The following is an 18,579-nucleotide window of genomic DNA, read 5'->3' as shown; positions in this document are numbered from 1 at the left end:
GCGCCGCCCAAGGTGCAGGGACGGAATCGCGAAAGAGGAAGTGGTAGAGCCGGTGTCTCCCTCACCCTGACAGCTCGCGAGCCTCCTTTTCCTCGGCGACAAGCAGAGGCAGAAGGGGGCTCTTCCCTTCCTCCGTCCCGCGGCGGCTGCGGACTCCGGGCTGCTGCCTTCCGCGGCTCAGGGCAGGCTGGGCCGAGAGGTGAGTGACCCAAGGGGGCAGGGGTAGAGGGAGGGCGGCGGACTTTCCTCCCTCGGGCTTCTCCCCCCTTTCCTCAGGGAAAGCAGACCCGCTCCTTTCCCAGCCGTGCCCAGGGCGCAAGCAGAGCCCCGAGCCGCCCGCTTTCTCCCCCGTCTCCTCCAGCTTCTCCTCCTCCCCCTGCGTTCCCCTTCTCCTTCCTCCTCTCCCTCTCTCGGCTCCCAGGTTTCTCCCCCCGCTGCTCCCACACAACTTGCCGCCCCGCCAGCGCCGGGGGGCACCTGCCCGCCCTTTTCCACCTCCCGCGGCCCGGCCCCGCCGCCGAGCTTCATCCCCCGGGTCTTCCCGCTCCCGCGGCGCCCCCCTCCCCGGCCCCGCACCTCGTCCGCTTCGTGCCCCGCTCCATTGCCTACGAGCGCCATGTTCGCGCTGGGCTTCCTCGCGCGGCTGCTGCTGCCGCCCCGGAGCCCCGGTCCCCCACTCCGGGCTGTGGCCGCCCGACGCGAGCGCGCCGTCCCAGCTCCCCGCTCAGCCCCGCGCCGCGGCTCGGCTGCTCGCGCCGTCCCGGGGGCGGGGCGGGGGGAAGGGAACCGGGGGAGCGGCCCTCCCCGTCCTCCAGCCCCAGGCTCCGCCCCTTCTCTCCATCCATTCCCCCCTGGGCTTCATTCAGTGGAACCCGTGTCGGGCCCCGCCCCCGCTGCTTCCTGCGCAGCAAACCAGCTTACAGATCCCGTCCCCGCCCCCGCCCCTAAGCCCCGCCCACTCCTTCCTCGACGTCTTAAACCGTACTTTGTTCCCCCTTCTTCTCCACCTGCGGCGAAGTTGTGACCCGCGGGAGTCTTTGACCCGCTTAGCTCCGCAGTCACGCTGCAGCCCAACTTCCCTCCCCTGCCGCTATCCTCCCTCCGCCCCTTCCACGCTCCCAGGCCGAAAAGGGCGGGGAGGAGTGCTCCCCCCCGGGGTGCCGGATCTTTCCGCATGGAAAAGCCTGGGCTGTGCTTAATGAGGGGTAATGAGCGTCCCGGGCTAGTCGCATCGCCCGGCTGACAGCTCCCAGGCCGTAGGTCCGCCCCACCGAGGCCCGTCGGAAGGCACCTCAGGGGGGCGGGGAAACTGCTGAAACAATCCAAGAAGCTGCTGGCGATTCCGCCGCTTAATCGCCGCATAAGCACGGATGAGTCATTTTCCCCGCGGAACCTCAGTTTCTTCCTCTTTGAAATGGGTGGGTTGAAAATGCTAGCTGGGCTGAGAAACAGAAAAACCTTCGTTTTCGTTTACAACTTGTGTCACCTTGGACAACTCTTCTAACCTTCAATGTCTTCGTTCTTGAAGTGAAATGATGAAACTGGGTGAACTGGGTTTGGGGCACTTGCAAGTCTAAACCTATGCTTCAGCTCCAAATCTTACTTGGAAGAAAAAAAAATAAAAAAAAAAAGGGAAAAAAATTATAAAAAATAAATAAAAATTAAAAAACAAATCTTACTTGGAAACAGAGAGGAAAGCCAAATGGAGAAATGAAATCCAATTTCATGAACAGACATTCTTATTTTCAAATGTCCTGTTTGTATTATGCATGATTTTCCTTGAAATTCCTTTTTTAAGCCAAACCCTTAAAGACAAGAAAAATAGCGATTGCTCAGAAATTACTCAGAAAAAGAAAAATGAACTCAAATACAAGTGGAGTATTAAAGCATAACTTTTTTGTGCATGATAGAGTGAGGCAAGATTTAGTCAGGCATAAAGATTCTCATTTATAGGTTTCATTTGCAATCCGAATTCCTTGGTATATATAACTTTCCTTAATGATAGCATCTTTAACTTAGCCATAACTATGTATTTCTCTCTTGTTTGTAATTTTCACCGCCTTAAATTCTGAAAGGATACAAAAAGAACTCGGGTTTTGTGATTTTTTTTTAATAAAGATTCAGTCTTGTTCTTTTTTTTTTAATCTATTCCTAATCAAAAAGATGCCTAATTCCCCAATAGATCTTTGACATAAAGAATCAAATCCAAAATTAATTTTTTTTTTGTAGATAAAACTTATTTTTTTAGCTTTAGATGTGTATCTACTGTTACATTCTTTGCTACATAAATCCATAAGAGCTTTTCTGATGTTGGGGAGTCATCTAGAATTGAGTACAAAAGTTCTCTGATAAGAGTGACTTCTGGATCTCCCTCCCATTTCCAATCTCTATTCTAACTACAATTCAAAGTTCAAAGAACACCAAGGATTGGACAAAGTCACCTGTCCCAGATATCTAATCCTCTCTCTTCCTAGCAAAGCATGGGCCCTTGAACACACATTTCTATCATGCTCATTCCTTCCAGTTCCCTCCAATCCCTCATCCTTTTTCCTGCCCACTCTTCCTGTCCATATATAACCCCACTTTTTCTAAGAATATATCGATTTACTTTACAAATACTCATTTCTGTCTACAGGGTAACTCTGATCCTGGGCAATTGTCCATGTCCCATTCCTGTGGGACTTGACAGACACACCTACAACACACACAAACATACACCCCTTTGGTAACCAGAAGTGTTGAACAATCTTCATTCATAAATACTTTAAATAAACTCAATCTTAATCTGAAACATGAAATAAGGAAATAAGGGAAACACTAAACTAAAAAGTATTTATGGGGCTGCTAGGTGGTACTGTGGAGAGAGTACCAATCCTCAAGTCAAGAAGATCTGAGTTCAAAGATGACCTCAGACATTTATATTAGCTGTGTGTCCCTAAGCAAATCATTTAACCCCACTGTGTTGCAAAATAATAATAATGATGATGATGAAAAACCAAAAAATAATTTAAGAAAGCCAATAATAATCAATTATGAATCAGTCATGTTTGAACTCAAGCACCTAACATAACATGCCCTGAAAAAATGTCAATTTCTTTTTTCTATATAAAAGTGATTTTTCAAGTTCATGAATTACAAATATAAATCAGTCCTCATTCCATAAAAGAATAAACTCATCTTGATAATGGATTTCTGTTGTACACAGTATTTCCTTGCCAGCATGATGTTATATCTCCCTCTAATAGACAAGGGAGATTACTTGGATATTCCATTTCAAAAGAGTAATTACCATAAGAATTCTGTATTTACTGTAACTGAATTATTTTGATGGCTCTTCTATCAAAAGTCATTTGTGATCATATTTATATAATCCTACATGACTAAGAGAATTTGATATTTCCTGTTTATTCCTGATGAGATTAATCAGGATGTGGTTTTTTTATTGTTGTTGTTGTTTCGCTTTAAAATTATGGTATAATGGAGATAGTATGTTTTGGATTTCAAGTCAAAGGCTCTGGATTTTAATTCCTCTTTTCCTAATTCTTATCTGTGCAGGATACCATATGAGAGATACTTTTTTTTTAACATTTGGTTTTTAAGATTTTTTTTGTTATAGGTTTTTATATACAAAGCATGTACATGGGTAATTTTTCAGCATTGACCCTTGCAAAAATTTCTGTTTGAACTTTTCCCCTCCTTCTCTCTACTCCCTCCCCTAGATGGCAGGTAGTCCCATACATGTTACATATGTTAAAGTATATGTTAAATACAATATATGTATACATATTTATACAGTTATCTTGTTGCACACAAGAAAGATCAGATTTAGAAAGAAGGTAAAATAACCTGAGAAGAAAAAACAAAAATGCAAGCAAACAACAGAAAGAGTGGAAATGTTATGTTGTGGTCCATACTCATTTCCCAGTGTTCTTTCTCTGGGTGTAGCTGGTTCTGTTCATTACAGATCAATTGGAACTGATTTGGATCCTCTCACTATTGAAGAGAGCCACATCCATCAGAATTGATCATCATATAGTATTGTTGTTGAATAATGGTCTCCTGGTTCTGCTCATTTCACTCAGCATCAGTTCATGTAAATTTCTCCAAGCTTCTCTGTATTCATCCTGATGCTCATTTCTTACAGAACAATAATATTCCATAACATTTATATACCATAACTTATTCAGCCATTCTCTAATTGATGGGCATCTCTTCAATTTCCAGTTTCTACCCATTATGAAAAGGGCTGCCCCAAACATTTTTGCACATATGGGTCCCTGTCCCTTCTTTAATGTCTCTTTAGGATATAACTTTTTGAGTATAGTTCCAAATTGCTCCATATGAGAGATACTTTGCCTCAATTTCCTTACATATAAAAGAAAAGTTATATAGTCCAATCCCTAAAATTCCTTTCAGCTTTAAGACATATGATCCTAAATCTGTACTTCTGAAAAGAAGTTGGAATTATGTGACATTTGGATGCGTCAATGAAGATGACACAAATATTGATATCCAGCTCTCGTCTCTCTCCCGAGCTCTAGCCCTGCATCACTATATGTTTACTGGGCATTTCAAACTGGATATTCTGGACCCAGAACTCAAATCAAACATGTCCAAAACATAATTCTTTATCTTTACAGCCGTTCTTTAAACTTATTCATTTCTGTCCAGGATACCACTATTCCTCTAATTCCTAAAGTTCATAATTTCAGTGTTTTATTCAGTTCCCATTCCTGAAATTCTCTCCCACCTTATCGTCATCTCCTGGGGTCCTGGCTTCTTTCAATTCACAGTTTAGGAGACTTTCCTAATCCCCCTTAATATTAATCTCTTCTCTCTGAAATTACCCCTAATTTATCCCATGTCTGTCTTGTTTGTACATAGTTATTTGTGTACCATCTCCCCCATTAGCCTGAGAACTCCTTTCTATGAATCCACCCACAGCTTAGCACAGTGCCTGTCATAAATGCTTAGTTATTCTCTCCCTCATCTTTCATATCCCCCATATTCTCCTTTCTGCCTCTACAATATCTCCCAATCCATTCCCCTTCCTCTATTCACACAACCATCACCTTAATTTAAGTCATCATCACTTCCCCCCATCTGTTGGAAAAGCCTCATAACCACCTGCCTCAAGTCTTTCCCCATTCCATTCTATTCTCCATTCTCTGGCTGGGAAATATCTGAGGCTTTATTTGAACTCAGGTCTTCCCAACTCCAGAAATGGAGCTCTCTCCATTGTTCCACTTAGCTGCACACAGCTCCAAGTACCATCTTCTTACAGGAGACCTTTACTGATCTCTCCAACTACTAGTGTCCCACTCACCCCCAAACTTCCTTGTATTTATTTGACATATATTCGTCCTGTGTGTGTTCCTATGTGTACATGACAACTTTGCTGATAAAATGTATACATCTTGAAAGCAGGAATGGTTTCATATTTTTGCCCTCATATCTTCAATGTCTAGATTATTATCTGGTATAAAAAGGCACTTAATAAATCCTTGTTGAATGAATAATACAATAATGGATACAGGAAATATATATAAGATAAAAAAAGAGACAATTCTAGAAATGATTTGAAACTTTACCTTTAAAATATATTCATTTCACCAAAATAAATGAGTACATAAAAACTAAAGATAATATCTTTGGGCCTTGGTTTTCTCATCTGTAAAATGAGGGTTTTTAGATTAAATGATCTCTAAATTCCTTTCCAGCTCTGGATCTTTGGTTCTGTGATGCTATCATAAAACCAGCAAAATTATGTCACCTGGTTTAGGACAAACAGATCAACATTCAATGCATAGTGTTAGTCTACCAGGCCCTGCTAATGGAAAATGGAACTTGATCCAAGGAAGAGATCTGGTTTACACCCATTTGGAAAATTGTACAGCAACTGCAAGCTGTTCCTTGTCTCTAGGAGTTAATGCTTCAGTTGATAAATAGAAAAGGTGTAATGAAAATCTTTCCATTTTCCAGCCATAATTCCTTAAAGCTAATTGCACTAAGCTTTTTGGGACATCCTATATTTTCTAAATGGTGCTACATAGAGACAGAATGTGAAATATTATGATGTCAAAAGCATAAAAATTATTGCTGACTAAAAGGACTAGTGGAAGATGTCTGGAGTCTTAAATTGAAATAATAAAACATAGAACATTAAAAAAAATTCAGAAGAAGGCCTCAAGCAGGTTGAATAGCACCTCTACAGAAAGTTTACAAAAAGAAATGGCCATAAATAGCATAAAATGAGAGGTATAAATGGATTCACATCTACATTAACAGAAGTAATGCTCACTTTAATGAGATTGAAGAATGTTAAAATATGTTCTCCAGCATCAATGATAATATTTTATAGATATATAGATATATATGACTTTTGTTTCTTTTTGTTTTTTAAGTCTAATCACAGGATTGATGTAGGGAGCTTCTAGTGAGGAAACTTCTTCCAAGACAGATTAGCAACAGTTCTGTAGCTTAAACAAAAGTTCAATAGAAATGAGCTTAAATAGTTTGTCTAGGATTACACAGCTATTGTATATAAAAGACTAGCCTTAAATCCAACTCTTCCTTACTCTGGAACTGGTTTTCTGTTCACTAGGCCAAGCTACCTTAATATTTAATATCATAATCTAAATTTCAACAACAAGAAGCATTTATTAGGCTCACACTACATGTGAAGCATTGTGCAAAAGAATAGAAATACAAAAAAAAAAAAAAAAAGGCAAAAAATAGGAGCTACCCTTAGGCAGCTCACATTCTAATAAAAGAGAACATGAAAACAACTTTAATTTGTATGTCTATATATACAAGATACATAGAGGATAAGCTAGAGAAAATTTCATAAGGAAGGCATTAGCAGTCGGGGAGAGTAAAAGGAACAGGAGAGATCTCTTGCAGAATGTAGGATTTGAGCAGAGTGAGTAAAGAAAGCCATTGAAACCTGGGAGACAACAAGAGAGCATTTCAGGCATGGTTAGGAAGTAAAGAAGTCAATAAAAAAGTATGGAGTCAAAAAGTAGAATGTCTAATGTCAGGACTGGGAGGATGTTGGTGAGTTCAAAAGCAACAGGGAAGTTTGGAAAAGAGGAAGGTGTGGGAGAAAAGATAATAAGCTCTGTTTTGCCCATGTTATGTTTAAAACATCTATAGAATGTCCAGTTTAAGATATCCAATAGTTAGTTGGTGATATGACACTGAAGAGAGAGGTTATGTGATACAGGAGAGAAGTTAGAACTGGAAAGAGATTAGAAAGAAATGATTGAATCATTGAGAGCTGGTAAGATAATATACAGGAAAAATAAAAGAGAGAGGGTCTAGGACAGACTTATGGGACACCCATTGTTAGTGGGTATGACTTAGAGGAAGATTCAGAAGACTGAGGAGCAATCACACAGTTCCACAGAAAATAGAAAGAAGAGAGCTTCAAGGAGAAGGTAGAAACAGAAAGTGTCAAAGAACATAAAGACATCAAGAAAGATTATGATAAAGAAAAAGCCATTAGACTTGGCAAATAAAAAGTCAATGGTAACTCTGGAAGGAGTAGATTCAATTAATAATAATGCTGGTGAGTTCAACAGCAACAGGGAAGTTTGGAAAAGAGGAAGGTGTGGGGGAAAAGATAATAAGCTCTGTTTTGCCCATGTTATGTTTAAAACATCTATAGAATGTCCAGTTTAAGATATCCAATAGTTACTTGGTGATATGACACTGAAGAGAGAGGTTATGTGATACAGGAGAGAAGTTGGAACTGGAAAGAGAGTTTTTCAATGAATGATGAGACAAGGTTTTCACCTAAGTGGGTAGGGGAGGTTTGAGAAGAGGTGCAAAAATTTGGAAAAGTCATTGTGGTGACTAGAATACTGAAACATTTAGGTCAAAGAATTTCCTTGCCTCAGTGAAATCCACTTAAGATTATGTAACATAAATTTATAATGGACCCAATCAGGATGGCTTTATTACTTTTCTCAAGCTCTTTTTGGCTGGCTATGAAAAACTGAAAAAAAAGCAGATGGTATCAGTTATACATGGCTGAGACTTGCTAAGGCATGAATAGGGAAATCAGATAAGGGAGCGGTGACTTAAGTTTAGAAGATAGTAGTATAAAGATGAACTCCTTTACCAAAGTGTGGACAAAGGGAAAGGAAATTCAATCCAAGTCTGAAGCTCAGCATACATAAATCTGGGAATCACCTGCATAGAGATGATAATTTGACTAACCAGGGCCCAGCAAAGGAGAGGGTATAAAGAGATAAAGAAAGAAGACAACCATAGGTAGGAGTCAGGATCTTAATTCAGAAAAGAAGAATGAGAAGTAGTTAGACAGGTAGAAAATGAGAAAGAAATCTTAAAAACAATGAGAGTATAGAGGAAGAGTCTTCAACAGAGTTTGATACCGTAGAGAGATCAAATAGGGTGAAAAGAGAAGAGTCCACAAGTTATAAGGTCGTTAGTAAGCTTGGAGAGAGCAGTTCTAATTAAGAAATGAGACATAAAACCAGATATCAGCAGTTATGAAATTAGTTGAGGAATTTGAAGCAATTAGTGTTGATTGTCAACGGAGGCAGTGTTTTTTCCGGGAATTTGACTTTGAAAGGGAGAAGAAATATAGAACAATGTCTGAGAGGATGGTTGAGTGCAGTGAATTTATTTTGTTTTGTTTTTAATAATTAAAAGAGACCTGTTTGTAAGCAGCAAACACTCAGTGGATAAAGAGATATTGAACACTGGAGGAAAAGGGGGATGATTGAAGAAGCAAGTTCTCAGTGGAAGTAGAAAAGGATGAGATGGGAGGGAAGAAAGGAGAAAAATTTGGAACACAAAGTTTTACAAAAATGAATGTTGAAAACTATCTCTACATGAATTTGGAAACATAAAATAGTATAAAGGAAGAAAAAAAAGAAAGGGATAGGATGGTAAGAAGATTGAATTAGGAATTCAGACAACTGGGTTTTATTCCTGCCTCTGCTTCTCTGTGAACTTGAAGAAACAAGATCATCTTTCTGAGCTCCTATTTCCTCACCTATTAAACTAAAGACTTTGGACTAAATAATCCCTCTAGTGCTAAATCCTAGGGGCCCACCTGATCCCCTCAATACATTGTTACATTAGTATTACACATTTAATCCTAGCTTAACTCTAGTGAAATTATGTTAGTTAATTTTTAATCAGATGCATTGTTTTAAAGAAGTAATGAGGCATGCAAAAATGTAACCTAAGATGTTTCCTTTTAATATTTAAAACCTGTTTTGGAGCTTTCCTTTCACTTAACTCTTTTCTTTGATTCCACAGTCAGAAATTATTAGTAATCCAGAACAAAAATAAATTCTTAAGTTTTGGGGCTTATATCCCAAAGAGATCTTAAAGGAGGGAGAGGGACCCACATGTGCAAAAATATTTTTGGCAGCCCTTTCTGTAGTGTCAAGAAGCTGGAAACTGAGTGGATGCCCATCAGTTGGGGAATGGCTGAATAAATTATGGTATATGAATGTTATGGAATATTATTGTTCTAGAAGAAACAATCAGATTTCAGGCTGATTTCAGAGAGACCTGGGAAGACTTACACGAACCGATGCTAAGTGAAATGAGCAGAACCAGGAGATCATTGTACATGGCAACAACAACAATTCTGATGCATGTGACTCTTTCCAACAATGAGATGATTCAGGTCAGTTCCAATGATCTTGTGATGAAGAAAGCCATCTATACCCAGAGAGAGGACTGTGGGAACTGAGTGTGGATTACAACATAGCATTTTCACTCTTTTTGTTGTTGTTTGCTTGCATTTTATTTTTTCTCATTTTTATCCTTTTTTATTTGATTTTTCTTGTGCAGCAAGATAGTTGTATAAATATGTATGCATATATTGGATTTAACATATTTTTACCATGTTTAATATATGTTAGATTACTTGCTATCTACAGGAGGGAGTGGAGGGAAGGAAGGGTAAAATTGGAACACAAGGTTTTGCAAGGGTTAATGTTGAAAAATTGTCCATGCATATCTTTTGAAAATTAAAAAGCTTTAATAATAAAAAAAATTAAATTATTTAGTTTTAAGGTTCAGGATAATGTTTTTGATATCTTTTATATCCAATGTAAAAAAAAAAACTGTATCTAATTTGTGGGAATGTAAGAATATCTTGTGATCAATAATAGTATTTCTCACTGTGAGGATTTTCATAATTCTTTAAATTCCCTAGGATCAGAAGAAACACCATGGGACCATGTAGGTCATGGGATTTATAGAAGAAAGAGAATTTAGAGAGCCTCTAATTCAATCCTCTCAGTTTACAGATGAGGAAACCAACTCCATATAAGTAATGGGATTTACCAAAGACCACATAATTCTCAAGTAGCAAAGACAGGATTATAAATTAGGTGTGCTAACTCCAAACTGGGGAACTTTCCAGTACACCATGCAGATGTCTTTCAATAATTAGTCATCAATCAATCAACAGACATTTATCAAGGATCTACTATCTGCCAGGCACTGTGTTAACAAAAAGAATATAAAGAAAAGCAAAAGACAGTTCCTGATCAAAAGAGCTCACAATCTAATGGGAAAGACAACATGAAAACAATATCTACAAATAAAGATATATAAGATATAGGGGAAATAATGGAAGGCTTCTTGAAGATGGGTCTTACCTGAGACTCGAAGGAAGTCAGAGAAGCAAAGAGACAGAGATGAGAAGACAGCTCCAAGCATAAGGGAGCAGCAAGGTGACCAGTGACAAAGAGGGCTTGGAGGGAAGGAAGGGGTAAAAAGATTGGAAACTCTAGAAAGGAATCGTGTTATAAAGGACTTTGAAGGCCAAAGAGAGGATTTTATTTTTCATCTTAGAAGTAGTGGGGGAGAGGGAATGGGTGAAGAAGGAGAGAAGGGGGAAGGGACTAGCTCCAACCAGCTCAAAGTGAGCATTTACACCTTAGAAATCTCAAATGGTAAAATCAGGGCTTGATTTATTGTTTTGTTGATTGTATAGAATTTAATAAAATTTAAAGTGATAGAGAAAATGTTAATAATGCAGATTAAATTTTAAAACATTTTTCTTCCTACATTACTCCTCTTCTCTCCCAATTCCTCAGTCCATCTTCCTCTCCCAGCCACCTCCACCTTCCACCTATCCAGTTGTTAAACATTTATCTTCAAACCTCTCCCTGGTGGTGATGGGGAGCCACTGGAGATTTTTGAATACAGACAAGGTGACAATTAAGAACTGTAAGGCCTGGGAAAGATTTTCAGCTTTTAAGAACCATGTGTTGGAAACTTTATGGCAGAGAATAAAAGGGCTTACACAAGGCTGCTTACCTAAATAGAGCCAGCATTCCAGGGAGGTTTCTGTAAGGCAGCATCATTCCCTCCATTAAAGATCTCTTTATTTTCTCTGTAAGAAACAGGGCTTATAAGAGAAATTTTTTCCTAGGGAACATAGATTAGATTTATTACATTTTTAGGAACTAAAGATATTATGAAGGTAATGAAATATAGGCTGTAACTGATAATAATAATACTTCATATTTATAAAGTATTTAGAATTTCTGAAACACTTGCATGCTTAGTCTCATTCAATCCTTATAATAAACCTATGAAGCCTTCTACAACTCTTTTGAATTTTAATGCTTTCCTAGCATTAATTATTTCCTATGAGTATATATTTGCTCCTTTATTGACCTGTAACTCCTTGAGGATAGAGATTGTCCTTCGCCTCTTTTTGTATGTATCACCAGTAGTTAGTACAATGCCTGACACTATAGGTGCTTTAAAAATATTGATTGATAGGAAAAGACATCTCTATTTACATAAATGCATGAAACTGATACCCTCTATTTAGAACTAAGTCTGAATTCCATAACCATTATTTATGTGTGATCCAGACTAAGTCCTTTACTCTCTGTGTACCTCAAGTTTCCCCATCTATATAATGAAGAAATTTGCTTAAATCATCCATTCCAGTTCTAAATCTTATATTTTCCCACTGTATCAGGTTGCCTCTTTTACAAAGAATTTTAGGATCATAGGCTTTTAAACCCAAAAGGTACCTTAAAGGTGAGCAATGAAGTTTTATCAAAACCCAAAAGGATTCCCAAGTAGAAAAGTTTCAGAACTGCTAGCTTACATGAAAGAGATGGGATGTTTTCTAGTGTTTTGAGAAAAATCATTAGGCAACTTTCTTTTATACATAATGTCAACTGCAAAAATACAGTGCTAAGACTCAAGATGAATAATAGCTGAGTTGTTTCTCTAGTATATATTGAAGGCTTCCCATATGGACTGTAAGGAGCTCCTAAAAAGCTTTAGGGCAGACCTGTGTCTTAATAAATTTTCTATTCCTGAACTAGGAGCAGATAGTGGTAAAGTAGACAGAGTGCCTGAATTGGAGGCAGGAAAACTCATCTTGAATTCAATTCTAGCTTCAGACACTTACTAGTTGTGTGACCCTGGGCTAGTCACTTAATTATGTTTGCTTTCAGTTCCTCATCTGTAAAATGAGCTAGAGAAGGAAATGACAAATCTTTGTCCGGTATCTTTGTCAAGAAAATCCCAAAAGGGATCTTAAGGACTCATAATTGAAAACAATTGAACAACAATTTCAGAACTACATCTCCCATAAACTTTTATTGGGAGGGGATACCTCCCAGGTGGCTCTGTATAAAGCACATGGGAGCTTTTAAAAAACAGGATAAATGAACAGACCTATGGCAGAAATAGAAAGGGACAAAGAACACTGGGACAAGGAGGTTCAGCCTTATTTAACTGCATGGGTTGCTCTGTAATCAGATTTTTTTAATGCCTTGGCCAACATTCAACTGATATAGCACTCCAGCACACAACCCCCCATCTCTAACTTACTCACTGGTTTTCATGAGGAACAGATGATACCAAGTTGGGACAAGCACTGCCTGCTTTTCAGAAATTAATGACCATGTGGACAAAATGGTTATTTTGACTTGAAATGAAGAGGTATTATTAGATCACAAGCGTTCTGCCAAGACTTAGCAAGTATGACTTTGGCTGAATGCCTTATAACCTACCATATGAGAATTTTGTTCTTCCAATCAAAAGATTGCGATGCAAAGAGTGAATCTGAAAAGGTATAATTTGCAGCCTAGCTAGATTGTAGTTTAGCTAGTATTGAGAGCCTTAAATTTGCTATGTTCAGTCCAATTGCTTTATACTATGCTACTGGCCATGAGAGATACAAACATATTAAAAAAAAAAAAACTTCACTAATCAAGAAATTTATAGTATTTCTAGATAGACAAGATGGACACACAGGAAATAATACAAGACTTCCAACTATAAAGAGAAAGTTGTGTGACTGAAACTGTTAGGACTGAAAGACTTCTAAGAAAGGGGAACTCAAGGAACTTAAGTTTATCCTGAGAAGTTTTCATGAAGCACTTGAGATTTCAGTTCTAGATATTACAGAAGCTTCAAAAGCTTTTAGGTATGGAATAGGGAAGAAAGTAGTCACCTAAGGAAAGTCTTTGCACCGAATATCTCTTATAAAGATCTAGTATAAAGAATATAGAGGTAGGAAGATCCAGAGCAATTTCTCCAAAGGAAAGTGGCTACAGGATATAAATAAATGGTCCCAAAAGAAGAATTACAAAGATTGCTTGAAATTAGCAAGATAAGAGAAAAGCAAATCAAAACACATCAGGTTTCACCACACATTCAGCAAATAAGTAAAGATACTAGATGGTAAGAGTCAATATTGGAGGGTCTATGAAAAGATGGACATACCAATGTACTGTTGATAGAGTTATAAATTGATTCGACCATTTGAGAAAGCAGTTTGGAATTATACTAATAAAAAATTTCTATTTCCCTTTGACTGACTGTAAGATTATATTCCATGAAAATGAAAAACAGAAAAAAAAAGACTCCTTATACCTCAAAATATTCACACCAGCACCTTTTTTGTCATAGTCAAGAACTAGAAACAAAAGTAGATGTCCATCTCTTAGGGAAGGGCTAAACAAATTATGATGCGTGAAATGTAATAAAATATTAGTAAATCATAAGAAACAATGATTATGCAGAATTCAGAGAATCATTGAGGAAGACTTCTATGAACTAATGTAGACTGAAGTAAGCAGAACCAAGAAAACACGACAAAATAGACTTCAGCAGCAAAAATACTAAATAGAAACAGCATCTAATCAAAATGGCCAAATTTGGTCCTCAAAAAGAAATAATAAAATGTACCTCCCTCCCTTCTTTGCAGAGATAGGAAATCATGGGTATAAAACTTTGAATATACTTACTGATTCAATGTGTTGGTTAACTTGAAAAGCTGCTCTTCCCCCCCTTCCCCCCCCCCCCCGGTTTCTTAAGTCTTTGTTACAATGGATGTAGGGTAATTTATTTGGAAATAAAAATTGATATTAAAAAAACAAAGGATATCAATACTTTTCCATTTTAGAAATTCATTATTTCAATTGTAACACCAAAACAATATTATATAAAGAGAGTAAACCTCCATCTAATTTCCAAATGTATACAGTGACTATGAACAATTTTAAAACTAATTTTTAAGATTGTTTTATTAATACATATTTAAAGTACTACTTTCTAGAATATCAATAAGAGATTCCCATAATTTCTAGGAATAAAATACCTTAATATGCGATAACACAACAATGTCATATCATTACATTATTCAGATTTCAAGCAATAAAGAGCCAGACAAAGAGGCCATTCCTCAAAGTCTAATTCCCACATTTAACATTTGAAGAAAATGAGGCACTGAGAGATAAAGTGATTTGGCCAATGTATTTTACAACATTAGAGGATTAATTTTTAAGTAAATTGTATTACAAACAAGTACTATGAGTTCAGACAAGGCATAAATTATTATGGGTTGAAGTAATATTAAAAGGCGTCATGGAAGAGAAAACATTGATCCGAGCCATCAAGAATGAGTTAAATTTTTGCTCATAAAGAGAAGGCACAGAGACATTTAAATGAGGAAAACCATGTGAGTAAAGGCCTCAGAATAGTAAAGCACAAGGCATCTTCTGAGAAAAGTATATAGACCTGTTGGCTGGATGGGGAAAGTTTTCATTGGGAAAGAATGAAAGATAAAACTAGAAAGATGTATTTGGATCAAATTGAACACCGTAATAATTAAATAATGCTGAGATATTAGTTCTATAGCTTAGTGTTAATTTTTTATTTTATTCAGTTATTTAGGGTTAATTATTGGTTTTCTGAGGGCCATATCCAAAGTCATGAGAAGAAGACAATCTACCATGTCCCCCACCATATGTTTGAAGAAGTCCCACCTTCTGGAAGAAGTCTTTCCTAGTCCTCCTTAATCTTAGTTCCTTCTCTTTGACATTATACCCAGTTTTTCTTGTGTGTGTGTGTGTGTGTGTGTGTGTGTGTGTGTGTATTCTCTTGTGTAGCTTGTTTGTACATTTGTTTGCAAAGTATCTTTCCCATTAGATTATAAGCTCCCTGAGAGCAAGCACAGGATATTATGTTTAGGTTTTAGTTGTGTGTTTTTTTTTTTGGGGGGGGGGGTGTCTTTCTTTGTAGTAGATGCTTAATAAATACAAATAGACTGTTCTCTTCTAGCTCAAAATCCTATGATTCTACCTACAGTGTGAGTTGATCTTCCCCCCATTCTACAGATTAAGATTTCAGGCCATTAAGTGGCCTGCCTAGTTTCTCAAACCCAGGATTTCTCTCACCAAGATTTCAGGGATTTTGAAACATATTGTGCTATCTTCTCCATGCATTTCTCTTTCCCAGATATAATGGGAAAAGAATATCATTCACATTGGAGAATTAATATATTTTGACAATTGAGACCTCAGACTAATAGAGGACTTCCCAGTATAAAGGACAGCTTCCCTCAGGACCTGTGCCTTCTCAGATTTTCTAACGGGCTATAAATCATGGTAAATTGCTCTAACACTCCAGAACGTGACACAAAGATTTTTGTTTTTCTTTAATTCTATTTCTGTACTGTTTTCTTTGGCAAGACTTTGCCTCTCAGTCTGTGTGCCTAGAACTAAAATGAGTTTAACCTCCAATTAGCCCAAACTCATATTTCTCAGGATTTCTCATTTCATCTTCCAAAAGAAGCTAAATTATAGGCAGGGACATGATATTCAATTACAGCAGCAAAAACTGGGCTAGCATAGCGGAGAGCAGAGCCTAGTGAATTGCCAATTAATCTTTGAACTCTGTATAGTAGAGAGACAATAACTTTTAAGCTAGAGAAATCTCTCTCAGTGTTAGATATGCCTTATCTTCACCTTTGCTTCCTTAAAGAGACACCACAGGCTAGACTTCCCTAAATGTAACTCTCTTAATGAAGAGGTATCTGACCTGATTTTCAGAGAGACTGGATGAGTTGGTATATGGGGCTTGACTATAATTTCATTATTTTTGACATAGCTTTTCACAGATTTGGCCGAAAACTCACAAAGAGAGTCATTAACAACTTCTTTTGTGGCTTTTGCTAAGAAATGCTGAAGGGTAAAATGAAATGACTGAGAAAATCTTTATCATTTATCTTACCTTGCTGGAGCCCAAACCTCCATGTCCTACCCATCCTCTTTTCAGTGGTCCCTTACATTAGAATCTAAGTTCTCTAATAGCGCAATCTGTCTTGTTGGCTTGTCTTTTTATCCCCAGTGCTTAATATAGTTACTGGCACATAACTATATTAATTAATTTTTATCTTTCTATTAAGGAGATGAGATGTTCCTGTCTTTCCTTCTCTGCCATCTTTTCCCTAGTCCTGGCTCTTGTGAATGTTTTGGAATATCCATGTCTCCTCACGGGCCCAAGTGTTCAGATATTTTTCTTGATGTTGAGCAGAACAGGGAGATGGAACATGTATTTCTATTATCTAGCAATTAATATTTATCTTTCTATGTCTCCATCCTTTCATCTCTCTATCTACCTAATCAGTCAACAAGCATATTTATTAAGCACTTGCTATTGCCAGGCACTAGGAATACAAATTAAAATACAAAGCCAGTTCCTGCTCTCAAGTAACTTATATTACAATGAAGGAAAACAAGATATTTAAAAAAAAAAAAAGTTTAAAAGGAACAAGAGGGAAGATGAAGATACTCACAGCAAGGCCATGGTAGAGAGACAGGAACTGCTTAGGAACGAATATCTGGCTGGCACGGGTATCCTGAAAAAAAAAAAGGGGGTTTCTTGAAGGAACCAGCCAATCAGAGGAGAGACAGAAGAAACTTCCAATTTTAAAGGCCAAGAGTGAAATGAACTTCCATATTGAAGAGTTTTCCTAACATAGTAAAGACATTCCAGAGAATTAGGATTGCCATTCTATTGAAATCTATTATAGAGGCTGAAGAAAGAAAACTAAGGTAGACTTTTAGAGCAGGAGGACTTCAAAGATAAAAGAAGTTGACTAATAAAGGAAAACAAACATTTCCTATATTTACTCTCTTCAGTTCTCTCTTTTATTAGCCATTCTCTTATTTACTCTCCCACCTCACACAAGTGCCCCAAGGCCTTTATGAGGCTTCATTTCCTTTCCCTCCCAGCTGCCAATGTCAGAACATCCAATAGTAGGTATGTGCCTATAGGCCCTCAAGGTTAGCAGAAGTAATGACAACCTGTCTCCTAATTCTAGGTAAAGAATTGTTCCTTCTGTGGCTCCCTTCAACAATGAGAGGATTCAAACCAGTTCCAATTGTTCAGTAATAAAGAGAATCAGCTACACCCAGAGAGAGAACACTGGGAAATGCGTGTGGACCACAACATAGCATTTCCACTCTTTCTGTTGTTGTTTGCTTGCATTTTTGTTTTCCTTCTCAGGTTTTTTTCTTTCTTTCTAGATCCAATTTTTCTTGTGCAGCAAGATAAATGTATAAATATGTATACATATATTGGATTTAACATATATTTTAACATTTTTAACATGTGGACAACCTGTCAGCTAGGGGAGAGGGTGACGGGGAAGGAGGGGAAAATTTGGAACAGAAAGTTTTGCATAGGTTAATGTTGAAAAAATTAAAATGAAATAAAATAAAAATGAAAAATGCATATGTTTTGTAAATAAAAAGCTATAAAAAAGAAAAAAAAAGAATTGTTCCTTCAATAGTACATGTTCCATCTCCCTGTTCTGCCCAACATCAAGAAAAATATCTGAACACTTGGGCCCATGAGGAGACATGGATATTCCAAAACATTCACAAGAGCCAGAACTAGGGAAAAGATGGCAGAGAAGGAAAGACAGGAACATCTCATTTCCTTATCTCCATAACATAACTGATAGGATCTAAATTATATGGCCAGTTGGCAAATTGGTTACATCCTATTACATATGCTCCTTCTACAAATTTGTCTTGTAAATTCATTAATAATCAACATCAATATTCAGTGATATGTATATTTCTATTTCATCATCATGGTTTGATTAGGATTGAATTTAAAATTTGGCACATGGTACTAAACTTAGGCTTTCATATTTTCCTGACATTTGTGATACTTTTTGGAGGGATAATTTGAACTAAAAATGCCTGCTTCTGCCAAACATTTGTAGGATTAGAATTTGGGTCTTCCTGACTTTGG

The 18,579-nt window shown here is 37.7% G+C and overlaps 1 protein-coding gene across 4 annotated transcripts in view; it reads right to left on the bottom strand.

Moving 5' to 3' along the window:
* Window positions 1–17,615, bottom strand: part of TTC39B (tetratricopeptide repeat domain 39B) — a 128,280-nt gene extending 110,665 nt beyond the window's left edge. The window contains exons 1-3 of one of the 4 annotated variants that reach the window (XM_031961608.1): window positions 17,448–17,615; window positions 17,111–17,173; window positions 11,317–11,392 (exon numbers count right to left, since the gene is read on the bottom strand). Coding sequence is in view for 1 of the 4 variants with exons in the window: in XM_023497949.2 (XP_023353717.2) it covers window positions 577–618 (42 nt within the window). In the remaining 3 variants the exon portion in view is untranslated. Of the gene's footprint in view, window positions 1–576; window positions 790–11,316; window positions 11,393–17,110; window positions 17,174–17,447 lie in introns of those variants that run through there. The other 3 variants (XM_031961599.1, XM_031961615.1, XM_023497949.2) reach the window with 3 other exon arrangements.
* Window positions 17,616–18,579: the final 964 nt, after the last annotated feature.

Source organism: Sarcophilus harrisii, chromosome 1, assembly GCF_902635505.1.
Source record: "Sarcophilus harrisii chromosome 1, mSarHar1.11, whole genome shotgun sequence".
Classification (NCBI taxonomy): Eukaryota; Metazoa; Chordata; class Mammalia; order Dasyuromorphia; family Dasyuridae; genus Sarcophilus; species Sarcophilus harrisii.
The sequence above is the reverse complement of the archived record's forward strand: the minus strand, read 5'-3'. Positions and strand labels throughout refer to the sequence as shown.